The 26052-nt window shown below is 39.5% G+C and overlaps 4 protein-coding genes across 5 annotated transcripts; 1 reads left to right on the top strand and 3 right to left on the bottom strand.

Annotated features, from left to right (window-relative positions):
- Positions 1-785: 785 nt before the first annotated feature.
- Positions 786-3637, bottom strand: LOC103928588 (ABC transporter G family member 6-like). The gene has a single exon (XM_009337656.3). It carries the CDS (start codon positions 3295-3297, stop codon positions 1042-1044), a length of 2256 nt encoding a protein of 751 aa, XP_009335931.2. The 5' UTR covers positions 3298-3637; the 3' UTR covers positions 786-1041.
- Positions 3638-8760: 5123 nt separating this feature from the next.
- Positions 8761-12734, bottom strand: LOC103928586 (protein RDM16-like). Of its 2 annotated transcripts, none has more exons than XM_048565334.1 (6): positions 11974-12734; positions 11054-11335; positions 10514-10933; positions 10235-10426; positions 9986-10146; positions 8761-9904 (listed from the first exon to the last, which is right to left on the bottom strand). In XM_048565334.1, the coding sequence occupies exons 1-6, from the start codon at positions 12652-12654 to the stop codon at positions 9028-9030; spliced, it is 2613 nt and encodes an 870-aa protein (XP_048421291.1). In that variant the 5' UTR covers positions 12655-12734; the 3' UTR covers positions 8761-9027. The 2 variants fall into 2 exon arrangements, with proteins under 2 accessions (XP_048421291.1, XP_048421290.1); XM_048565333.1 differs by having other exon boundaries at positions 11965-12733.
- A 7141-nt stretch (positions 12735-19875) lies between these two features.
- LOC103948346 (putative methyltransferase DDB_G0268948) lies at positions 19876-21484 on the top strand. Its single transcript, XM_009359363.3, has 2 exons — positions 19876-20175; positions 20708-21484. The coding sequence occupies exons 1-2, from the start codon at positions 20026-20028 to the stop codon at positions 21332-21334; spliced, it is 777 nt and encodes a 258-aa protein (XP_009357638.2). The 5' UTR covers positions 19876-20025; the 3' UTR covers positions 21335-21484.
- A 145-nt stretch (positions 21485-21629) lies between these two features.
- On the bottom strand, positions 21630-25201 carry LOC103928584 (probable receptor-like protein kinase At5g59700). The gene is made up of 2 exons (XM_009337652.3): positions 24790-25201; positions 21630-24662 (listed from the first exon to the last, which is right to left on the bottom strand). The coding sequence occupies exon 2, from the start codon at positions 24289-24291 to the stop codon at positions 21841-21843; it is 2451 nt and encodes an 816-aa protein (XP_009335927.2). The 5' UTR covers positions 24292-24662; positions 24790-25201; the 3' UTR covers positions 21630-21840.
- Between the last annotated feature and the right edge of the window lie 851 nt (positions 25202-26052).

The raw sequence follows: 26052 nt of genomic DNA, 5'->3' as shown, positions 1-26052 counted from the left end.
TCTGTTAGGCCCCAAATAATTTTTCCGTTAAATGTACATGTGACACCAATAGATCCCACTTATTTGCTTACTTGGACACTGAAATAATTAAAAAAAAATTACTTCATAAAAGAGATGAAGATGAAAAAATAAAAATAAAAAAACAAATTTACAATAAAATGGCAAACAAAAATGAAGATCGGAAAATCTCCTAACAAAGAAGAAGGTTAAGAATTCAGATAGGGTTAAAGGAGCTTGTTTCTGCTCATGTGATTTTCTCATTTGCCAATTTTCGGCTAGTACAATTTCTAGTTCTTCTTTGTGGAAGATGATGGTGGCCGCATCATGGGAGTTCATACCATTTTAGCAACAACCATGACCTTCTCGATATTGGTGGCTTGACTTGTAGGGTGGAGTTTGCGGTTATGCGCTTGGTTTGGAGGTGATGGCTTGAAAGGGGTAGTGAAGACTGTTACTTGGTGGAAGTCATGCTTCCATGACCTTCTATTGATGTTGGAGGCAAAGTGGGCCCTAGTTAATTTAACAAAAGTTTAATTGGGGCTTAACGGATATGATATTTTTAATAGATTTGGTACTTTTTTGTAATGTTTATAAAAATTGAGACCAATTTGAATTGATACTAAAAATTTTGAGAATTTTAGTTACTTAACCCTACAAAATATATGTTTATTAATCTAGAATACACTTACACTGATATAATATAGATAAAAGACGAATTTATTTTTTATGATATAACGTTAAGAACAATAAGATATAACATTTGAGTTATATCTGACTGAAACATGATTTTAATTCTCGCGATTAGTATATATCATATGTAACAGTTGTACAATCTGCATGAAACACCAACAAAATGAAGACTTGCCCTTCCAAATCAACGTAATTCAAATTTCCGATATAGTATTTGGAAAACCCTAAAGTAAAATAAAAAAGGTAAATAAAATAAAATAAAATAACATTTGACACATCGTCCTCTCTCCCGCCAAATAACCAGGGCTTATTTTTATCTTCTTTTTTTTTTTTTTTTTTTTTTTTTTTTTTTTACCGCCTCTTGTTCTTGCTCCCAAGCAACAAGGCAAAGTAAAACAGAATCCTGAACAGAAACCCCCAAGCCACCGTCACCCACAGGCAGTTCCACTTGCTCAAGTCCGTCACTCCCTGCTGCTCCAAAATATCCGCCCCCGTCGTCAGACACGTGGACCGCGTGATCCGCATCCCCAGCGTCTCGCTCATGCTATCCAGCAGCTTCAGCTTCATCGCGTCCGGCACCGTCCCCAGCGGCGTGTTGTCGAAGATCTGTATCCCGCGAACGAAGCATTTCGCGGTGTTCTGAAACTCGTTCTGCAACACCCCCTCGTAGGGATACTTCACCAACGACAAGTAGTGGAACCAAATCCAGTACGCCGGGATTCTATTGCGCGTGATGAAGAAGCCGCTGAAGAGGAGGAAGTAGGCGAGTATCGCCACTACGATTGTGTACCCGAGCATCACTTGTGGGACCACCCCGGAGAGAAATGTCACGAACGAACTCCCCGCCCAAAACGACGCGAATATTATCAGAAAGTAGAACAGAAACCCGGACAGTCCGCCGTCGAGTCCCACCGCCCAAAACGTCGTCACTGAGAACGCGATCGAGAGAAAAACCAGCGAAGGCAGCACCACCAGAGAATTCGATAACACGTAGGAGGACCGGCGGTAGGCGTTGTAGGCGGTTTCGCGCATGAAGATGTAGCGTTCCTGGAGGAAGATGGGGAGGGCGTCGGCGCAGGTGTAGAAGGTTGTGGACATGGCGAAGGCGATGAATCCGAGGCGTTCTTGTACGCCTTTCGGGGAGTCGTCGAGGTTCCAGAACATCGTGGCGAGGATGAATCCGGTGACCATGACGGTGCCGAGCCGGATACCGAAGAGCTCCGGCATTCTTCTGGCGTTTTTCATTGAACGGTTGGCAAGCACCGCCATCTCGACCCAGATCGGGTTCGCGAATGTGGGAACCATAGAGTTCGGGCTCGGGTTGTTGTTAGTGGCTCCGGATACCAACTTCCCGCGAGAAATGCTCGCACTTATCGCCTCCTGGAGAGGAACGACATGTCGCGCGTCGGAGGCTCCTCTGTACGACGCGTCGTTAGGGTTGGAGTGCTTCTTGCTCTGCCAGGTTCTGTTGAACTCCACCAGGCTCTTGGTCCCGCCGGGCGAGCCTTCGAGTTCTCGGATTACGTCGAGGGCGAACTCGGTCCGGTTCTCGGACTCGGGTATCGGGTACCCGAACTCAGCAAAGTAGGAAGGTAAGTTGGCGGGGGAACCACTGTAAACGGTTTGACCCCGGGTCAGGAAGAGTAACCGGTCCAGGAGTCCGAGGATCCGGAAACTCGGCTGGTGTACGGACATCACGACAATGCTCCCGCTCTGAGCGATTCGCTGGAGGACTTTCACCACCATGAATGCGCTGGTGGAGTCGAGGCCGGAGGTCGGCTCGTCGAGGAAGAGGATGATTGGGTCGTGGATGATGTCGATTCCGATCGAAACGCGGCGTCGCTCCCCGCCGGAGACTCCGCGGTGGCCTTCGTCACCGATGATCGTCTTCGCGGCGTTCCGGATGCCGAGCTGGTCGATCAACGCCTGGACGCGGGACTTCTTCTTAGATTTTGACAGCGCGCGGGGGAGGCGGAACTCGGCGGCGAACATGAGTGTCTCTTCGACTGTGAGCATCGGGAAGAGGAGGTCGTCCTGCATGACGTAAGCGGAAATCACCTTCAGGAGCCGAGATTCAAGAACCTCGCCGTTTAAGCTAACGGCGCCTTTCAAGCTTCCCTTCGCTATCCGATTCGCCAAGGCGTCGATCAAGGTGGATTTACCCGACCCGCTCGCGCCGAGAACAGCAAGAATCTCGCCCTCGCGCGCTTCTCCCGAGATGTCATTGAGCAGCGTCCTCGTCTGGGAGAAAACACTCTCTCCGCCGCTGATGGGGTCGGAAGCCGTGGCGGCGCCGAGTCGGTTATTGCAGCCGGATAACATCCCGGACAAGCTGAACTTACGGCGGACCTTGACACTGTAGGTCAGGTTGTTAAAGGAGAGGACGAATGGCAAGGAGCGAGGCTCGAGGCTGGCGTCGGAGATGCCGAGTGCATGGTGTGCCGGAGTCTCGCCGCCGTCGCCGGTGGCCTCCTTGCGTACATCACCAACATGCTTCAGTAGCTGGCCGAGCGAGGGCGAAGCGCCGTGGGTGGCGCGTGGGAAGTCGTCTAGCTCCATGGAAGTGAAAAACGGCGATATCTGATTGTCCGCCACGCGAGACGACATCCGTATCGGTTTCTTTCTCTCCAAGTCTCCTGATACTTATAGTCGCGGAGAATGTGATGCAAGTGAGGAGAGAGAGAGCGGTTAACGGTGTGTTTGGAATGGGCTGAATCTCTCAGAAAAGTGCGTTAAATCAGAGCATGTTGTTTCGTCTGGCCTCTTCAACTCAACAATAGTTTCTGTCTCTCCCTAAAACTCTCTCTCTCTAGAAGTGAGAGAAGTACGTGAGTGTTGGGCTTCTGCTTTATGGAGTTATGGAGAAGTGCTTTTCAATATATAGAAAGATAACAAACAGGAAAATGGGTGAGGTCTGGGTGTGGCTGTAGGGTTTACTTACTTTCATCTGTTATTTTTTCTGTTTTATTTTCTGTTATATTAATATGATTTTCTACTGATTTGAAGGGGGAGGTGAGAGAAAGGTAACCTACAACGCCTAATCCCATCTCCGTACGTCTTCTCCTCCGATCCTCTAGTTCTGTTTCTTGAGCAAGGATCGCAGGACACGTGGGTATATGGGCTGCTGACACGTGGAATTATGGTTTTTTTAGCAAAAGATTTTTCAATGTGCTCAGAACACAGAGTGGTACACCACATGTCACTATACAAGTAGCAAGATACTTGTGTTAATAAATTAACAACTTACAAAATAAAACTTTCATCCACTTATATACTGACACGTAATTTATCACCTGTGTTTCAATTACAATAAAAAATTTCTCATTTTTAGCAGGGTTGACAAGTTTTTGGGGTCCATGAGGAAATTAGGTTGGGTGTTGATCAAATTGTGCGTAAGCAAAGTAAGGCTGCATGTAATTGTATCCACTTGGTCCATAATCTATAATTGAGGATCGATGGCTTAAGGGGCCACCGTGACTTCGCTGCCCACTTCATGGTGTTAAGCTATCGAGCCATATAAATTTGGAGAAGTAAGTAAGCAACGACATGATTGATACATTTCATTTCTATGATTTTTTACTAAAACAACAAACGCAATGTTATAATTTGACTTATGCAGAGCTTTTATCCACTTGAATAAGGATTAGTTGTGAGATTCATTATACATTGAATTTTAACGATTTGAACAGTCAATTCTTTATTCATATAACATCTCCGAAATCCTTTACTCATTTAATTATCATGATGAAGTTTCAATATTTATTAGAGTATAATGTTTATCAGTTTCTTTGAACTCAATTAGATGTCTCAAACATTTCCGATTTTGTTAATATTTTGCAAGTATGATTTCTAAACTGCAACTTGAAAAATAAACGGTTCGGATTATTGAAGTTCGATGTTGAGTGAGCCCCACCACTAGTCCTCATTTTTCCCAAGTGAAGATCTTTTTTTTTTTTTTTTGTTTTTTTTTTAAACAAACGATATTATCTACATTATGGGGTTGGGGGAATAGGCTAAGTCATTAGCTAGCAATAATGTGGTTCAAATTTGTCTTTGGTAAGAATCGAATCTTACCTTTTATTTACAAATAAAAAGGAATATCATTACACTGTAATACATTCTTAGATACCCCCAAAATATTAGTCGCAAACTTGGTCATGAAGCGATAGGGTTACAATTTATGAGGTGCATGCATGTGGTTAGCTGGAAGCGGAAGGTTACTGTTTTCAGTCAGTTTTCCTGTGTAAACCAGAAATACTAGCTAACTGTGGGGGCACATGTTTAATGTTACAATTCAATTTCCAGTTTTCAGATCTTCCTACTTTCTTAATCGATTTACATTTTCTGGGACGGGTTTAATTTTTTGGAAAACTAATGAAAATGGTTTGAAAACTTTGAGTTTTAACGATAAGGATAAAATAAAGGGTAAAATGAATAACACTAGGTTTGACTTTTTAGTATAAAAATATAATTTTTCGTTGAAATAAACAGTACCGTGTACATTTTTGTTAAAACTCCCTTAATTTTTTGGGTTATTGATTTTAATTTTTTTGGGTTATTGATTTTAATGGGGGTTATATTGTGATAACTTCTAAGTATAGATATGTTTCCACTTGGAGGCATTTGCTTTGGGATTGATAAGTCTATTGGTAAGACCATCTCCATAAACGAGACGTCAAATACGTCAATCAAGGCTAAAAGACTTCAAGGTGTTCTTCAAAGGAGATATTATATATAACGCCTCAGCTAAATCATTTGACTCTTTACTTTCTAGTTGTCTTTTTTTTTTTTTTTTTTTACATGAAACTAACATGGAGTCACATGCCTTTGATTTAATTTTTTTTTTGTCTTCGATATATACGTTTCTATTGGATGGTGCTATTCACACACCTATTTTTACCTTTCATACACCCTTCTCAATTTCCAGTTGTTGGATGGAATGAATTGAAGAAAATTAATGGATAAAAATTAATAATAGTCTGTAAATGTTTAAAATAGATGTGTGAATAATACTACCTTTTTAATTTCAATAGCAAATGTAAAACATCTAATAATTCAGGTTATACTTGTATAACACCCCAATTTATATTATGGGTGTATATGACAGCTGCATGATACACATAAATCCAGAACAAAATCTAAAAGAAGAATGAAAAATCAAATTTGGTAGCTTTGACAAGCTTTTGACCCATTAGCTTCTGAAAAAGAAGAATGAATTATACAACGGGAGTACACCGTCATTATAAAGGGATGTGATATTCACACATTTAATTGGATGAATTGAAAAAGATCAAATGATAAAAATTAACAAGGGATGTGTAAGAAATAAAAAAGAGTGGGTGAATAGCACAACCCTATTATATCCGTATCAATAATACATCGATATGTGAAGTTTCTCTTTACACGACGTTGCATCATTGACACGGAATGCTACAGTAATGATATACTCGTGTCATGTAAGTTGCTCTTGTCAGGAAAAAAAAAAAAGTTAAGAAACAAGGAAAAGATTAAAAATTTGCTATAGTAACAATATACTCGAGACATGTAAGTAACTTGTCGGAAAAAATAATAATTAAAAATAAATAAATAAAACAAGGGAAAGATTAAAATTTGGAGAGGTTGGTAGTTAAATATAGATAGGCTACCCCATCCTTCACCGAATCATAAGCTAACTCAAACAACCAATGAAGAGATGAGAAGGGAGGGAGGGGCTTACGTGTGAAAAGCTAAGCCCCCAAAAGTCAACAAAAAAAGTTAGCATGCAGAATCAGCATGTGCTCCTCCAAAAGCTTTTGGCTGTTATTGCATGCTGTACTTGTCTTGCATTTCTTGTAGTTCTTCACTCCCACTTTACACTCATGTTATGCCACTTTTCGTGGGGGGAACTGTGTTATTGTTTGGGAGAAATTCTGGGTTCCGGATGACGGGACCACGTGGCCGTCCAGTTGAAAACACATCCGGTGGAGCCAATCTTGGATGGTTGGGTCGGGTTAGGTTGGGATAAGAGAGCGATACGAGTCTCACCCGTGCTTAGCGAACTTAGATGCGTTTTGGACTGAAACACGAATTTTGAACCGAGTTTGCAGTGCTCAAAGCGTACTCCTCCCCAAGGAAGCCACGAGCGTAATCCGATGATGTCCAAGGCAAAGCAGCACCAAATGGGTGCTATATGCGTGCCGGACATTTTTAAGAACCCCAAGTTATACAAAGCATGGTCCAGAACCCCACAATTGAGAGGCATAGCACAAAACAATGAAACAGAAGTTGCTTTGGTGGGCGGGTGTGTGTGTGCATATATATATATATGGGGCATTTTGATGTAAGTGTCTGAGTTTTCAACTCTATAGACTAAACATTTGTTGGTTTTTGAGATTTAATTAAACATTTTTCCCACAAATTTGGAGTTTCATCTATCATAACTATCCTTTATTTGTGCCAAAATTACAGATTTTACCATTGCCTAAATTCTTCACGTCAGGAAAAAAGTGCAAAGATTTTGAAACAAATTTCCAACAATCTAGCTCCTTTGATTCCCTCTAAAAATAATTAAACAAAAAAAAAAATGATTATCTACAATTTATAAAGGAATAAAATACCCTGCCGTTTGATTTTTTTTCTTTCCCTTTCAATGAAGAAATAAAATACTATTTAAGATATTTGTAGTAATCCATATATAAATTTTTGTAGTAATTCATATAACAAAATAACATCGAGAATAATACAAACGTACCAACAAAAAATATGTATGAAAACAAACCTACTAAAACCGGAAATAAACGTACTAGTAAACAACGTTGAAGAACAAAAGTAAATGTACCAATCTACGATATGTATAATATTAATCGTACCCATATGATACCAAACGGTACAATCTATAATGTATATATACAAAAACAATCGTAACAAATGGGATACCCCTCTTGTGTGTGTGTATATATATATATATATGTATATGTATATGTGTATGTATGTATGTACGTACCCATATGATACCAAACGGTACAATCTATAATGTATATATACAAAAACAATCGTAACAAATGGTACAATCTATAATATATATATATATATATATGTATGTATATGTATATGTATATATATGTATATGTGTGTGTATGTATGTATGTATGTATGTATGTATGTATGTATGCAGGCCCTTTAAGGGAGTTTTCAAAAAAAATGGGATACCCTCTTGATCGTTAGATTTGACTTTAATGAAATTCTATGGTTGAGATTAAATCACAGGCCACATAATCTCAACCACAATATTTCATTAAAGTCAAATCTAATGGTTAAGAGGATGTCCCTATTTTTTTTTGAAAAATGAAGATCCCTTCCCTTAAAGGCTTCATGTATGCATGTATGTATGTATGTAAAGCTAGGACTCCATTTATGTTTGATTTTGGTGGTTGTGATACTGAACAATCATGCATTATGTAGCTTTAATGAAATGGGTCCAAGGATCAAACTTTTGGCCTCCGAAAACATCTACGGATAACCAACTCCCTATAGATACTACACATTAGTCCAAGCACGAGTCCAGCTCTAACTTAGCGCAATGTCAGTTGGCCATCTACTTAATTTCTCTCAACGGATCCTCCGCGTGCTGGGCGTACCTCTTCTTTGTGTCATTCTCGTGGGGGAACAGAACAACAAGTAAAGACCCAACCAGCCTGCCCAGGGCTCGAGGGAGAGGTTTATTTCAGAGAGAATGGAAAGTGAGTCGAAAGGCTTCCGCTTCCATTCTTTGTTGGGGGCTTTCGGGCTCCCATTCTTGGTTGGGGGATTTCAGACTCCTCGAGGATACGTGCTAATTCAATTTACGTTAGTCATCTACCAAGAAGAGTAAAGAAAATAGAATTTTAAAGAAAAATTCACGGTACTGTTTACTTTAACGAAAAACCACATTTTTACATTAGAAAGTCAACTCTGATACTATTTACTTTACCCTTTATTTTGTCCATATCATTAAAACTTAAAAGTTTTCAAACCCTTTTCAGTAGTTTTCCTGCTTGCAGCAAAAGTCCGCACAAAAAAAGAGATGTCATGAAAAGTAAAAGTCAAAACGAATTACCCAACTCTCAGAGTTTCAACTTAATTACAGCATCTTGAAATGCAAAGTGTTCTCATTTAAGCAATCAATTTGTGCCAGCCATTGGACAGAATGGTTCACTTAAGATAGGCATATGCAACATAAAAGGTGCCGTATTAAGAAATCGCAAAGGGCAAATTTTAGAACTACTATTCAGTTACCAAAATGTTGTAGCGAAGTGGCCACGTTGAGCAAATATAAGACAAGGAACACGGAATACTTCATCGAAGCAACATCTCCAAATACTAATTATCATCTTGAAAGTTGACCGCAAGATCCCAGTAATGAGCAACGCCAGCATCAGCATAAACCTTCCGGGCAGCAGCTTCAGTCATGCATTCATGAACAGAAAACCTATTGAAGCTCCGTCTTGCAACACTTCCTTGCCATACTAACACGCACTTGTTAGGAGGCTTGTCATCGTCAGCATCATCGTCTTCTTCCTCTTCTTTTACTGCCTCAGCCCAGTTTATGCGCCTAAGCATAACCTTTGCATACCTCTTGATAGACTTGCTTCCACCTTCAACAACCACAACATTAATACCATCTGATATCACACAAGATCCAGTCAGCCGGTTCTCTCGCGCATTAACATCTATCTTGAAGCGGGCCTTTGGATGTGACAGCTCGTTGATCCGGTAAACTGAGACGATGGTCTCCACGTTATTAGGGTCATCAAAAAGCTTCCTTTCTTTCTTCTCACGACGCTCGGCAGGAGTGAGCTTCCGTGCTATATTCCTGTCTACATGAGCTTGTTCACGTTCAGCAGCTGCACTCCGGATCTCCTTTTCAAGCCTGGTTGGATCTTGGGTTGCTTCAGAGCCAAGAACCTTCATCAAATTACTCATTTTAACTTTTGGCTTTGGGGGCTCAAGCAGGCCTTGTCTAATCATCTCCTGCCTATCTTTCTCTCTGGCCAGACGTTTCTGTGTACGTAGTTTTTTCTGTTCCTTCTTGGTCAGCTTCAGTGGCTGAGGCGGTGGAGGAGCTGGCTCAATAGGGGGCTCAATAGGTTGAGGATGCTCAATATAGATTGTGATTTTCTCCATCTTTAATTTATCTTCAGCTACTGTGGCATCAACAACTTCCTTATAAGTACCAGAGTGCAACAGTGGCACATCCCTGACAAAATTAACAAGCATAGTTAGGGAACAAAAAGAATCATTCAGCTAACCACAGCAAATGAACAGGCAATCTACTTACCACCACTCAATTTCAGGAATTGGATCCTTTGGTTTTTCTTTGGTGATAACTCTCTCCCCTACTTCTATCAAATTTGGATTAATATCTGGCGCTGCCTTTGCCTTTGCAAACTGTTGCTGCTTTGCTCTTTGCTCTTTGGCTTGTGCTTCTCCAAATTTACTCTGTACAGAGGTGGGAACTTTTTTTTACAAAAAGACAGGTACATAACTCAAAAAATGATCAATGGGTTAAAGAGACATCAATAAATACCTTTAATTTTATAAGCTCAGCATCTCTTGTCCATTTTCCTTCCTCTACAAACGCGAAACCCATCCTCTTTGGCCTCAAAAAATTTTTACTGATGCCCACATCCGGATCAAAATGAGGATTCTTTTCAGGATCCACATCCAATTCAGGTTTTAGAATCTGGAATGCTTCTTTCTTCTGTTTGTTAATGTTGACCTGAAAAAGTAAGAAACATCAGACTAAATATCTAACAAAAAAGTCCATATAAAATAAGGCAACTGTGACAGGTAATAGCTACTACACCTTTAGGGTACTGAGGTTGTTTGGTTTCGTCACATTCACTAAGTTTCCATGTTCATCTATTTCCCTTCCAAGAGCATCAAGACGAAGAACAGGGGCCTTAGTAGGCTTCTGCGGGGCAGCAACATCAGTAGCCACCTGTCCTGGAAATGAGTTTATGAGAGGAGAAAAATCAGGGTCCTGACGGAACCCCATCTGAGCAGCAAGTGCTTGTGCACGTTTTACAGCTTCAAAGTTGGGAACGGCTGCTGCAGATATGGGTAGGGCAGATGAGTCAAATGTTGCCACAGAAGCAGCTGTAGTAACAGCTGTTGATGGGGTCGGTGCGTGTAGCAACCCAGCAGTAGTAGCTGGTGGTTTCAGTCCCTCCTTCAATTCCAAGTTCTGGCTAGCATCTTTGCTTAAATTGCCTTCCTTCTTCAACTGTATGATAAGAGTAGTGGTAGTACGTTTGTCCAAAGAAATATACGTAATTAAGATGTAACCCTGAAATTTGTTGCACACAAGCATCATACATTAAAAAAAATTATGTGGATATATTACCTGGTTAAGCTTCTTCAGCTTCTCAGTCAATTCCTTCTGCTTTTGTAAAGTTCTCTTGATTTTTTCAACATCACCAAGAGACAGATTCGCACTTTTCCCAGCAGTTGAAGATGTTCCATCTGTACTAGATTTTCCATGAACCTCATGAGATCTGGTAATACTAACTCCCTTATTTTCATTTGTTGTAGGAATTGAAGATACCTTGGTAGGAAGGGGATGAATGGGAGCGAAAGAGGTCTCAGGCACAATCCTAGATGTCATAGTAGGTTCCATAGCAGCGCCCTGTAAGGGTTAAAATTAAACGAAGTTACTATGCATACCCTGAAAGATCTTGCTCATGGTGGAGAAAAACACAAATACGAAGAATCAAAACAAAATGAAGGGATACATTTCACACAGATGGCCTCAGTCCTCAGCTAATGGAGATGACCTACAAAGGATATAAAGCATATAGGAAACTGAGCTATTTTCTAACAGTATTAAAGTAACAGCAGGTAGTTTGACCAACATATTCTGTTTATCTCTTACTCGAAAAATATAGTTTACTTCAACCTAAGTTGTTATAGAGAGCCGTATGGCTTCAAGTACGAGGGAGAAAAACAGACTGTACAGACCTATACTAGCACTATAACATACAATCACATGAAGCAATGGCGTAAGAAGGCACAATCCTTCTACAACATCAATTCCATAACTCAAAACTATGATATCGAGCCGGGTTGGAAATTCTAGTTTCAAAAATTGAATCTTCAGATTCTTCATAGCAGTTTCATTAGTGATTAAGAGAATAACCTACACTATAACCTAAATGTGGAATATTTTCACAGGTTTTCGCAATTTCAGCATCAAAGTAACACAATTATCAAAAGCAACTAAGAGTAAAACAAATAGTAAGCTAACATAAAACTTACATTACCCACCCGACCAATCCCATTTGGGGTGGCGGCGACGCTCTGGAAATTGCCAATATGATCATCCCCAACTTCTTCTTCCTTAACATTAACCTCGCTCGCATTCACATTCAATTCAGTTCTCCGTTCAACAACTTCGCCATTCTCTCTGCCCTCTTCCTCCTTTACTCGGCGGTCACCAAACCTCCTACTCTTTTTCTGACCACCATTCACTTCGTGACCATCTTCCTCGAATCGCTTCCTCTCTTTCCTCTCCCCCTCCGAAACCCTAGACCTCTTCTTATCTTCTAAATCATCACCCTCGCCATCTCGACCCTCACTCCTCTCCCTTTCTTTCCTCTTACGCTTCGATTCTTCTCGCTCCTCTGACCTCTCGCGCTTCGCTTCCCGATGCCTGGACCTCTCTCTGCTCCCTTCCCTCTCATCCCTTGGCTCGTAGGACCGCTCACGGTGGTCGCGCGAGACATCCCGGCCGTCGTCGCTCGGCTCGCGCGACCGTTCGCGGCGAGATTTGTGGTCGCGGGGCTCGCGAGAGCGCTCGCGCCTGGAATCGCGGTCCGATCGGTGGTGGTGGCGGTGGTATTCGGAGTCCTTTGACGATCGCTTTTCGTCGGCATCACGGCTGCGATGTTTGTCGTAGTCTCTGTCTCGATCTCTGCGGTCGCGTTTGCTCGACTTGTCTTTCTCCATAGCTAGGGTTTCCAAGTTTCTCACTCTTATCTCTCCCTCCAGATCGGGTTCAGGAGGATGAATTGGGCAGAATACAACGGATACGATTTATATGTTAACAAAAAAACTCGATATTATTAGAATTATATCTTTATACTTTTTTAATTATGTTACTATTTGTTTTACATTTTATTTTGTCATTTTCGTTAAAATTCAAAGTTTTCAAATTTTTTTTCATTATTATTTTTTTTTGGCAATAAAAAAACTTTATTATAATCCACCTGATAATATACTTTTAATGGTTGGATTATTTGTTCAAATCATTAAAAGAGTAATTTAATTATCAACGATAACACTTAGTACAATAGTTTTAATAGTATTCCTCTTCATATAAGTGAAAAGCGTTTAAGTTTGATTCTCATCAAATGTGAATTTGAATCCAATTATTAGTAACCTATTGTGAGGCTAAGCTCACCCCTCCCTCTCCTTAGCGTAGATAATTAAAAAAAGGGTAAATTACACTTTACCACCTCAGATTTAGGGTCGATTTCAATTCCTTACAACATCTTTAAAACATTTCACTTTCATACCTTAAGTACTATTTTATTTCAATATAATACATCCGTTACATTTTTCATCCATTGATCCGTTAAATGCTGACGTGGCAGCCACATTTATGCCACGTGTCTACCAAATGTCTGCCATATGGCAAAAAAAAATTAACTTTAAAAAAAAAAAAAAAAACCTTAATCTTCTAAATTAAAAAAAAAAAAAAAGTTAGAAAATCCAGATCCCATCACCCCACCCCCCCGGGTCGAAGCCTCATCGTCTTCCATTCGTCCGCACCCATCCTCCACCACCTCCTCCGCACCCATCCTTCACCTCCTCCGCACACCCATCTTCCCTCTCCCCAACGCAAGCCCAACCTGCAACCCAGAAAGAAGAAAGAAAAAAAAACCCAGCACACCCACCCTCGCACGCATCCTCTTCCCTCATCTACACACCCCACTCCTTATTGGGGAAGACGGAATCTGGGTTGCAAGGAAAGGGAGATGGGTTTTTTTTTTTCTTTTGTTTTCTGGGTTACAGGTAGTGGGTGCGGAGGAGGAGGTGGAAGACGAGTGCACGGTGGATTTGGGGATGACGGGAGGGGGAAGAAATGGGTAGGTTGCAAGGAAGGGGAGTCGGGGAAGATGAAGATGTGTTTTTTTTTTTTCTTTCTTTTCCTCTCCTCTTCTTCTTCTTCTGGGTTACAGGTTGGATGGGTAGGGATTGCGGGTTCAGCTTTTGTTTTTGGTTTTTTTATTTTTTTTTAATTATTATTTTTTATTTAGAAGATTAAGGTTTTTATAAAAAAAATTAAAATTTTTTTTTTTGCCACATGGCATAAATGTGGCGGTCACGTCAGCACTTAACGGATCAATAGATGGAAAATGTAACGGAGGTATTATATTGAAATAAAATAGTACTTGATGTATGAAATTGAAATGTTTTAAAGATATTGTAAGAAATTGAAATGTTTTAAAGATATTATAAGAAATTGAAATCGATCCCAAACCTAAGGCGGTAAAGTGTAATTTACCCATTAAAAAATGTAAAAAATTATCAATTGTGATATTATGTGATTTTTAGTATATAGTATAAAGTATCATCTTTAGCATTTTTTATTAATTTGATATTGAAAAATAAACTTTTCTTAATTCTTTATTTTTTATTACGCTTTAAATTGACTTGAAATTGACCAATTTAATTTTAACCAAAAAAAAAAAAACATTTAGCACCTCAAAATATTTAATTAGCTCGCAACTGCTAACACTTATTATAGTCTTTGTAAATACTAATTATTTATTATATGAGTAATGCTAAGCAAATCAATTATTTAGACTAAATTTTGTAAAGGGTAATGTTAGGGAGACTAAATTTGTTTACAAAATTGTATAAACTAAATGACATGTAAGTTAATGAATGGTTAGTACTTAAACGTTGAAAAACGTGTTTAATCTTATTAGTGGCATATCATTTAGTTTGCACATTTTGTCTACAAATTTAGTTTCCCTAACATTACCCTTTTGTAAATCATATAACGTGTTTGTTGACAGTTGGATTATAACTTAAGCATTGATTAACGTGTTTGTTTTATATTAGAGAAATGTCACATGATTGAAAATTTTGATTTGAAAATTTAGTCTGACACACCCCAATCGAAGTCAGACATGCTGGCCATCACGTGAGAATGACGTAACCATGTGCACAATGCGGAAGCTAAGAATAATAATAATAAAGGTACGAATAAATAAAAACCAAGTTATACACTAAGTAGATAATAAACAAGTGCAAGCGTAAGTGTGAAAAACAATATTCAGAGCACAAAAGACCTAGTGCAGTCCAGAGGAACAAACACTAAATAAACACACCCAGAGGTGATCCTACACTGGTGATAATCTGTCATATATGCCGTGAATTCCTCAAGAGCCACCAAAAGAGCTATCCAAACTTAAACCTGGAGGGGCGCAAAACAGAAAGTGTGAGTGGATAAAAACAAAGCTTTTCAAAATCATTTCATTATCAAAAGTTCTAACCCCTCGCCGTAAAACCTATATAGGTTCCCAGAAAATAGAATATACCCATATATAGAAAACATGCTTAGAAATATGCCATGTCGAAATCCTCTACATCAAATGTAAGTACTCAGGTAATGTCAATCAATGCCATGTAATCTGTCAGCCAGAGTCACCTAACGTGACCTGTACGGCTGAATCTAGAGCTCAAATCTCTAACTCACTAACTATACCTGCACACGAGTCGGAACCACCTAAAGTGGTCTGTACGACAAGACTGGGTGTAAATAAATACGCTCAAATGCTACGATCACGTGAAGACTGGGTGAATAATCGCGGGTCACCTACGAGTCGAAACCACCTATAGTGGTCTGTACGACAGGACTATGCACCTAACTTGGATCCAAGATGAGCGTGTGGTGCGGGAGGTGAACATCACGTGAAGGACTATGTCCTACTCTGGGCGGGAGCACTGACATCGGGGGTGCAGGTTATGAGCTCACTATGCATCTCAACTCACTACTAAACACAACATAAGCCATAACTTGTGCATCCGCAGCATCAAACATATATATATATATATGCAACTACTAATGCATAATTAAATAGGCAAACGCAAAACATGACATTTAAAACATATAAACGTTTCATTTCATTTTCTGGGAAAATCACAAGTATATAGGTATATACGGAAAACCAAAAGCCCACTCACTGGTATGTAAAAGGGTCGTAACCCCTTTGCCTCGAGTGACTGCGCTCGCCCTCGGGATAGGTCACACCTATATGCGAAACAACTATTAAAACATTAATTTAATGCACATAACCCAAACTAGGTAATAACTTCTCATACAATGCTCAAATAGAGTGTGTGAATACACCAACGTGATCTACTCAATCTCACAAACATCCCCATATTTTTAAAATCATTTTTCGACGCCCCACGCGCCGCCCACGCTCAAGCACGTGCCTGGCACACTTACGGCAGCAGTTAACGCCCTCAGGAATATTTTGTTAACTCTAACAAGTTCCGTTAAAGTTAACGTAACGCCGTTAGGAATATTCTGTCGTCTTCTCCGGTCAACCTCCGGCGCCGTCGCCATCGCCAGAAAGCCGGGAAAATTTCTAAACTTAATTTCTCACTCATTTTTCACCTAAATTTCACGAAATTGGTACCAAAATGAAGCTTACAACTAGAGGAACAAAACCTTACCATTTTCAAGCACTAAAACCAACGGAATATCGCAGGAAAAACTTCACCAAATCCGCCCAAACCTGCAACTCACGATCCCGACGTCCAAAACCTTCAAACGAACCACCCCGAGCTTCCAAAGGACCTCACCAAGCTTCCTACAACCCTAAAATTCCCAAAAACACATGATTTTACTTGTGCATGAACAGTACCCCGAATTGAACATCTCGAGTTCGACGGGAAAACGTAGGATTCCTTACCTGAAATGGGTATGGTTGAACTCGTATGAAGCTCATGAACACAAAGGTATGATTTTCTTCCTCGATCTACAACGTTTTCAAGTGTTTTGGTCTTGTCCGTACACAAGTGTAGAAGAAGAGAGAGAGAGAGAGGCTTCGGGATAGAGAGAGTCAACAGGAGAGGGTGATGGAAATGAAGATGGATGTGTGGCTGAGATGCAACCAACCAAGCACCCAAAACAACCACACAAACAACAATTATCCACTAGGGGCAAAACCGTCATTTTACCCCTACGGTGCAAAAAATCCGAGACAGGCTGTCACATAGTCTACATAACATCACCTTTATTATACAATTTTAACATGGAAAAATTAGTATCCGGTCTCCAGTTACTAATGTTCATTGACTGAAACCTTATTAGTTGTCAGTTACATAATTTTTAAAATAAAGGTTAACAATTGATTTAGGATTTTAATACTCACACAATTATTAAACTCTTAACTAATTTTCAATTCAAAACATCTCCAAAATAAAAAAAAATAGAATAAGTTTCTACCCATTAGTTTTTATAAAATGGTTTTCAAATTTTTAATCATATATGTACCCTTAGTTTTTATAAAAATAGAATAAATAAACATTTCTCAGCAGACAAATTCTTCACGTTACAGTTGGAAATGGGTTCACCAAGGATCCTGGCAATACAAATTATAAACAGAGGAGACAAAACAATTACTCACCATCAAAGCCAATAGCAAGCAAATAAAATAAAACAATCATAAAGAACTTACCCATCACAGGTCTTGAACAATGCACAAACATAGAAAGAAAGTTAGGGGCTGCCATTAGATTGGAGAGGAGATGATCATAGAAAGAAAGTTAGGCGCTGCAGAGACTGAAAAACAGTTGAAAGGGGGTTAGGTTTCTCCTTTTCTTTTGACTGAAAAACAGATGCTCTCTCTCTCCTCTCCCAGGCTGCGTCCCCCCACCCCATCTGATTGTGTTAGGTTTGGAGAAATTCAATCCACTTAACTACAGAAATACTACAAAGTGTCTTACCATAAGGTTTATTTGAAACACATATTAGTTCAAGCCGGCCAAATTAAAGTTTTTTTTTTTTTTTTTTGAGTACATTGATATTTTTACACAAAGGGAGGGGGAGTTTGGCCAAGTCACACAATAACTAGGATATCGAATTCATCATCTACGATATTTGTACCTAAGGTCTTTCACTTCTAAATGAATAGAAATACCATAACACCGTAATACTGAGTGGTGCCAACCAAATTAAAATTGTCTTGGCCGGAATCACTCCACTCCAAGCTAATCTTCAAAGAAACTTACTTTTCACTAGCACGTATCACCATTGATACATTAATTAATCGTTTTACAGAGTTGGATATTTTCAATGTTAATTATGCATGAATCAGGATTCTCGCCGAATCCTCTTTGTGAAGATCCGGAGAATTCGTAATTTGTGTCTGTTTATCGTACATCGTGCGGTCAAAAATCATACAGTACTTGACAAAAACTGACTGCACAATGTACGATGAACGGACATGATTCACGGATCTCCAAGATTCTCACCAAAAGGATCCGACGAGGATCCTGTTGGATTATGCATGGCTAAGGATTGAGTCATGGCTTTCTCTCGGATGGAGAGGGAGACTAAGAAGGAGAGAGATAATGATGGGATAGTGACCATGTATATCTTGCTTAAGAAAAATATCCTGTTAAGCAGCAAAGTTACGCAGGTAAAATTTATTAATCAGATGATTGAGATAACTATCTTCCTCTCCTCTCCTCAACTCAATGTTAAATAAGCTCAGGACAATATTTTTTAAAGAATAGAAAAAATATTACTTATATAGAGTGTTGAGAAGTATAAAAATAATATGCAACTCAATAATAGGTAGTTAAATTGAAACAATATACCTGCAATTCTAAATGTTCTAACGTGTGGTTTCTCAGCTTCAAACAATAAGGAAATCATTTTATATTCTCAGATTTTATATTCTCTTACAAAAGGGAAATCATTTTTCTTCTTTAAAATACACAGTAATATATTTACAGTACAAATTAAAAAAATTAAGCTAATTCACATTATGGACCAATCATAAGAAATTAGTATCGAACATTTTATACAAGAGAGTTGAATCTGAGGCCTCTGCAAGCTAAAAACCTTTTTTTAAACAAATCTAAGTGAACAAGTTGAAATTAAATAAAACTTCTAACCTCATATCTAATTTAATCTCATCTCGCTTATCCTTTTAACTATCTAGTTCGTAAACCTACATAAACGGTAAGTTAACAATCCTAAATTGAGTGTTGTGGCGACACAGAATTCAATTATAATATATAATCAGTCGTGAAAGATTAAAGCAACGGGCAGAGGATTTGATAAGTGGCGAACAGCTGGGCCCCAATTGGTGAGGGCAGCAGCTGCAAAACGATAACTTTTTGGGGGATTGTGACCCATTCGATTTCTAGGACGTTGGTGTTCAAGGATCCAGATTAAACCCCTTTTTTGGCAATCTTTATTAGATTTTGAGATAACTGTTCATATATATATTTTTTTCTCAAACCCAACGGTAAAAAAAATCCAAAGGCTAAAATTTGAATCCAACAATCAAAATAATAAAATAAATTTTTTAGAACAGATTATATTAATCACACATACTTAATATATCGACATTAAGAAAAGTACATAATTTGGTTGGTATGAGTACTGAAGTTTGGTTGGTTGGTTTATATATTAAAGCTTAGTTGGTGTGTATTGAAGTTTGGTTAGTTGAGTGGTTAGTCGTTGTGATTTGTACGGTTTTGAAAATTTTTTGGGAATGTAATTTTTTTTTTCAGGTTAAAACATTCATAAAATCAAATTAATATAACATAACTCAAAGTTACAAAAAAAAAAAAAAAACAGATAATGTTAAGGAGACCAAAATTTTAAACTAAATTTTGTAAATCAAATTATTTGGTTGTTGATGATTGGATTGTTACTTAAGTGTTGATTAACGTGTTTATTATTTCCTATTGGTAACATATCATTTGGTTTACAAATTTAGTTTGAAAATTTGATCTCCTTAGCACTATCCAAAAAAATTAGAGTTAAAACTATTCCACAATAGTTAATACATTTTAGGTCACGAAATTAAAGGCTTGAGGGTTGAGTGACATTCATTGTTCACGCAAATTATGACTTTTAGTGGAGCTAAACGACATATTTAAGTTCGTGTACAAGAGTTGGAATTGGTGTTAGTGAACTAGCCTCCATCAGGCTTCTCTTTCACTTTGTGTTTGGTGAGAGTCTCTTCGTTTCGTACAGAATACGGAGATATCAAGCACCATAAATCATCAGCACAGCAGGCAGGCAGCAGAAATTAGGAAGATCAATCGAACAGTGAAATGGCAGGATTGTTTGACAAGCAAGCAGATCTGTACTTGGATTCCAGGCCAACTTATCCGACGGAATGGTATTCCAAGCTAGCAGATCTCACCCCTCACCACACTCTCGCTTGGGATGTCGGAACCGGCAACGGCCAAGCCGCTGTCAGCGTTAGTATTACAATTCTCCCCTCACTCACCATTTGTCAATTTGTGGCATTTCTTAGACTTGAATTTTTCCTCACACTAGAGTTGGAATCCCCGTAAATTTGAGTAATTTAGAATATTATTTGATCGTATTTCTGAGTATAGTCAATTGGAAGAGAGAGCCCTTGATTCTTTAAAATATTATTCATCATTTTTCTTTCTAATGTGAGATTTATGCTTTTAAAATACTCGATGAATGTTTCTTTCTCTGCATTTAAGTTTAAATCCCTCACCTTTTCCGTAAATTAGAGCATATTAAAATATTGCTTTGTCAAAACAAAAGAAAAACTTCGATTTGAAAAAGAAAATTTGGTATTTCACATGTACAATGGTTGCATGTTTGGACTATTGATGAAGATGATTATTGCTTTGGTGTTGCTTCAAAGTTTGTTTGACTGTCTAAGTCTGACAAGAGAGCATTGATAACTCTCATACATACATACATACATATATATATATATATATATATATATATGTGGTTTGTTTTGTTATACAGGTTGCTGAGCACTATGAACAAGTAATTGGAACCGATGCGAGTGAATCACAGTTGCAGCGTGCAATGCCACATCCTCGTGTTCGATATGCCCACACATCGTTAACCATTACAGACGACGAATTAATACCATTGATCGGGGGCGAAAATTCAGTCGACCTGGTGACTGTGGCTCAAGCTGTGCACTGGTTCGACCTGCCAAAGTTTTACAATCTTGTTTCGCGGCTTCTGAGAAAGCCAGGAGGTGTGTTGGCCGTTTGGTGCTACAATAACATTGAAGTTTGTCCGGAATTTGATCCTATTATGAAGCGATTTCATGACACAACCCTGCCCTTTTGGGACCGTAACATCCAGTACATCTTTGATGGTTACAAGACGCTTCCATTTCCTTTTCAGAGTGTTGGTTTCGGATGCGAGGGGAGTCCATTGCCGCTGGACATTCCAAAGAAGCTGTCGTTCCAAGGGTTTTTGAACATGGTAGGGTCATGGTCTGCAGTCGTTACAGCCAAACACCAAGGCGTGGATTTGTTACCGGAAAAGCTGGTTAAAGAGTTTTCGGGTGCTTGGGGTGGCTCTAAATTGGTCAGGTCGGTCACCTACAAGGCTTTTATGCTTGCCGGAAAAGTTTAAGGTGTAACCTTGTTAGGAGTATGTGCGTATGTGTGGTCATCAGTACTAGACTACTTACATCCTATGATTGTATCGATACTGAATGCATAAGTCTGGAATCTTGTTGCTCTTGAAGTTAAATTGAGTATAAAGTTGAGACTTGCACTATCATTCTTGCATTTCTGCATAAAAAGGACACAACCGATCCTAGTAGAAATGAGATGTTAATTCGTTTTCTGCAAAGGAATCATCCATCAGGACATTTTCGTTTGCTTTCTCCGACTGAGGAAAGGAAAGGAAAAACTCATAACACGAGTGTAGCGTAAAAACCTTTATTGCTAGAGTTCGAAGCCTTAGAAACAACATCAAACATTTTACAAATAGTGTATATTTATAGACTTGTGAGAACTGACTTGAATCTCACATGGTTCCGTATATTACTCACTCATTCAGGATTTTCACTATCCAAATATTACATGAGAAAAACACAGGAAAAAATAAAACCGAAATTTTTTAGCTTCAGCAGTTTACCTCATGTCCTCTTTCACCATTTGGGCGAAAACCTTGCTCATCGAGAAGCCAGCAAGGTCCCCTGCACTTCCCATGCTAAATTCTGCAACAGATACACTGGTCTCCAGGGGGTTGACATGATCAGCTTGCGAAGATAGCCTGCCGTTACTTCCTTCACTTCCTTCAAGTTGAAGCACAGATTCCAGGTTCCATAGCACATCTCCCACTGTAGGTCGATCAACACCATGTTCCGCCAAGCATTTTGCAATTATTTCTCCGAACTTCCTCAATGACTCCGGCTTTACTTGACCTGCAAGGCAAGGATCTACAATCTCCTCCAACTGCCCTTTATTATGCAACTTCATTGCCCATTCAACCAGATTCACCTTTTCCCTCGGGAGGGAGGGATCAATGACAGGTCTCCCACAAAGGACTTCAAACATCACAACCCCAAATGAGTACACATCTGACTTCTCCGTAAGTTGTTGCCTTGTTAAGTACTGTGGATCAAGATACCCAAAGCTTCCCTTAACCACGGTACTGACATGTGTCTGATCAATCTCAGGGCCGGTTTTTGAAAGCCCGAAATCAGCAACCTTTGCCATAAGATTCTCATCTAGTAGTATATTTGCAGTCTTAACATCACGGTGAATGATCGCCTTTGTAGAGCCAGTATGAAGATAGTGAAGTCCTTTGGCAGCTCCAACACATATTCCAAGCCTTTGCCTCCAACTCAAGCTCGGAAAGTCTGAACCGTAAAGGTAGTCCTTCAGGCTCCCATTTCTCATGTACTCATAAATAATGATCATCTCATTCTGCTCGTCACAGTATCCAATTAATGACACCAGATGACGGTGGCGGAACTGAGACAACATTTCAATTTCTGTCCTGAATTCGGCAAGACCCTGCCTTGATTGAGGAGCTCCTCTCTTGACTGCCACTTTTGTATTGTCCCTTAAAACTCCTTTGTAAACCTTCCCAAAACCACCAACTCCAATAACCAGGTTCTCGCTGAAATTATCTGTGGCCTCCCGAATTGCCACAAAAGGGAAGCGATACCCAATTTTTGAAACAGAAAACATTGCTGTACTGTCGGTGATTTTACTTTCCGTTTCATTCACCACTCCATCTTCTGTATTCGAATGGATGGCGTGCGCTAGTCTTCTTCTTCTTCTGCAAAGCAAGAACAAGACTGCAGCCAACACGATGGCAGAAAATAGTCCAACAGCCAAGCCAGCTATAACAGCAACTTTCATCTTAGAGCCGGCTTTTGAAGAAGAATCCAAGACATCGAGGCTGCTCTTAGGATTACTTATTTTCATGATCTCCAGCCCGTTGAGAAAGACGATAGGATACACAATGTCGGCCCTAGAGGGACCAACACTAACGTTTAGCTTCTCGCTATCAGTTGCCCTAATGACGACATCCATATAATATGGGGCGCCTAAGTTATTCGATGTCAGACTTCTAAGATCAAGATTATCAGAAACAGACAACGAATTGATATAAACTTTGAGGATGGAACTTTGAGTATTGTTACTGACTATGTCACAGAAGTGAAACCGAACCAGATACTCAAAACCAGGATCAACATCGAAATGCCATGTTAAATTGGCATTAAACAAAGCATCGGTTTTAGTATTATCCAACTTAGTTGCCGTGCCATAGACAGAAGAAGGAGCAACATCTTCTGTTGGCCAGCTCGTGTAATGGACAGCGCTTTCATTTGACACAAATTCTGGAAGACCATTGTGCATCAAGTACAAATCATCAGAAACCCAATGTCTCCGCAAGGTATCATTGGGAGGAGATACTGTTTGATTACCCATGTTCACCCTCACAACTGTCTCTAATGCTTGCCTCCTCAAACTTTGGCGATTTTCCTTTGAACCAATGGTTCTAGCATCCTCAGGAATGATCTTATCCGGTATCGAAACAACTTCTAAGGCATTCACAAAAGCAAAGGAGTTGGAGGCAGGAGTAAAAGTGAGAACAAGAGTTTCAGAAGTTACGTTCAAAGAGTATTCCATAACAAAGGAATCGCTCTCCATTCGTAACTCCTTGACAAGGGTGAAAGTTTGAGCAGAGACAGAGAATTTCGCTGTGCTCGAATTGTAGCTCCCATGAACAAAAGGAGAGAAATAGAGGCGAATCCAGTGCCGCCCTTGTTTTGTAATCGGAAATGTGTAAAGGGAGGTTTTGTCAAATATTCGTGCACTTTGGTACAAAACTGAATCAAAGGAGGAAGAGTTGGATTTTGAAATTGCATTGGCTGAAATAGTTTGTGGAGCTGAAAGGAGATTTGATGCAGACTCATCAGATACAAATACACGACCACCGACTGTTACACTGCTCGAAGATCCACAGTTTATCAGATAACTATCTTCAGGATTAAACCCCAATGAAACACAAATCGAAAACAAAATCGAAGTAACCCCTATGAACAATCTGATAGTCCCACCAGCCATCAAAACTAGGATTTAAGTAAAAGAAAAATATGGGATCTTTGGAAACAAAGCTGAGGGTCTTAAAAGCAGAAATTTGGAAAACTGAGATTATAAAACCAAAATTTGCAACTTGCAAGTGGAAAAGTCAGATTACAGAAAGGAAACAGCTTCTCACAAGTGACAGGGGCTCAGATTATAATATGAAATTGATAAAAACTCCTCTCCCATCTCTTTCATGATTTCATCACAACACCAATACAATAAGAACCCAACAAATTAGCCAAAGTGGACCTGAGTTTAGCCAAGTTAACTAGAGCGGTGCGCTCCACCCACCCTTTGTATCCAAGTTCGAATCCCCCCACTGTAGTTTGGATGAACTTAGTGTAATTATCCTATCATTTATCAAAAAAAACAAAACAAAACAAAACAAAATTAGCAATAAAGTAAGCAATAATCAAAAGGGTAAAGCTTTAAACCACCAAATTAAGCAAAAACACCGAAAGGGTAAGCTTGAATCACCTGAAAATATCAAACTTGAAGAAGCAAATCAAGGTTCTTGAATCTGATTAAAACCCAAGTGAGAGAATCAGAAATCAGAAGAGCTCAGTGCTGCCTCACTGCAATGAGCTGCTGAATTATGCTGGTAAAAATAAGTGTGAACACGATAACAACAATGTGGACCAAAACAAAAAACGTGATGCGACCACCATTGACCGGAACAGCCAAACACAGTCGTGTTTTTTTTATCGTTTTTGTTCTACGTGGAGTTTGACAAATTCATGAGATCGGAAATAAGATCCACGAAATCAGAGTGGGAGAACAAGATGGTGGATAAAGACAAGTCAAGAATGTCTGAACAGAACGTAATTTGATGACAGCTATTATGGGTGGCTCACGTTGTTGGATTACTATATACTTTTGGTCCCATGAGAGAGAGAGAGAGAGAGAGAGAGAGAGAGAGGAGGGGGGGGCGGCCGGGGGAGTTTCGTGAGATGGTTCCTTCTGAGTGGGAATATTGAGTGTCGGGTTTGTTCAAAAGGGAAGATTGATGGGGTCTTGTCGTTGTCAGCTGTTTGTTAATTACGCGTTTTCCGCAACCACTTTTGTATCACTGTTTGAGATTGATACAGGATTTTGGTGGGATTCGGACTTGGCGCTGGGCGTTGAATGACACTTCGAATGTAAATATTAGGCTGAAAATCTTGAGTTTGATTCTTCTAAATTTAAACAAGCTCGTACAGTGAGTCGAAATTTTTTTTTTTATTAATGTAAGTGAGTTTAATTGTTGAGTGTAACATAAAATCTTGTGAGTTTGATTCGTATAGGACAGCTGGTGATTTTTTTGTAGTTGGGGAGTCAGATCCCTCCCCCCCCCCCCAGCTTGATTTTCTATGTTATGTGGTCGTTCTCAACTGTTTAGTGGTGGCTCCACCTTCCCCTGGCGGCCTTGGCACGTGGGTGTAGCGGACTTGCATTAATTGTAGGTGGTGATGGGTCAATGGATTGGTTTTAATTATTTTAGTTTAGTCCTGGTCTTCTTACAAAATTACTCTCTAGGGTTCCTAGGTCTTCTTAGGTTTCACTAGGAGAAGCGACTGCTTCGTCTACGGCGATGGCGCCAAGTTACCTTGATTCTGTGTTCGTAGTTTTGCGGGCATAGGTCTCCTACTGATACTATGTGGATGTTGGTCCAACTAATCCAATTTGTTGGAGACATTTTCTGTCAGTGGTTTAGACTGAGTTGCAGCGTGTGGAAATGACTATGGAAGAAATGGTCGAAAG

The sequence above is a fragment of a genome, unplaced genomic scaffold (genome assembly GCF_019419815.1).
Source record: "Pyrus x bretschneideri cultivar Hongxiangsu unplaced genomic scaffold, Pyrus_bretschneideri_v1 Contig4, whole genome shotgun sequence".
NCBI classification, from domain to species: Eukaryota; Viridiplantae; Streptophyta; class Magnoliopsida; order Rosales; family Rosaceae; genus Pyrus; species Pyrus x bretschneideri.
Note: the sequence above shows the minus strand (reverse complement) of the source record. Positions and strands in the feature narration are given on the sequence as shown.

Excerpts from the sequence above, each read along its gene's own strand:
- LOC103928588 (XM_009337656.3), bottom strand. The coding sequence starts at position 3,297 with ATGTCGTCTCGCGTGGCGGACAATCAGATATCGCCGTTTTTCACTTCC.
- LOC103928586 (XM_048565333.1), bottom strand. The coding sequence starts at position 12,654 with ATGGAGAAAGACAAGTCGAGCAAACGCGACCGCAGAGATCGAGACAGA. Across the intron at positions 11,336-11,964 it reads GGATTGGTCGGGTGGGTAAT|GGCGCTGCTATGGAACCTAC; the intron begins GTAAGTTTTATG and ends TAACCCTTACAG. Across the intron at positions 10,934-11,053 it reads AGCTGAAGAAGCTTAACCAG|TTGAAGAAGGAAGGCAATTT; the intron begins GTAATATATCCA and ends CTTATCATACAG.
- LOC103948346 (XM_009359363.3), top strand. The coding sequence starts at position 20,026 with ATGGCAGGATTGTTTGACAAGCAAGCAGATCTGTACTTGGATTCCAGG. Across the intron at positions 20,176-20,707 it reads ACGGCCAAGCCGCTGTCAGC|GTTGCTGAGCACTATGAACA; the intron begins GTTAGTATTACA and ends TTTGTTATACAG.
- LOC103928584 (XM_009337652.3), bottom strand. The coding sequence starts at position 24,291 with ATGGCTGGTGGGACTATCAGATTGTTCATAGGGGTTACTTCGATTTTG.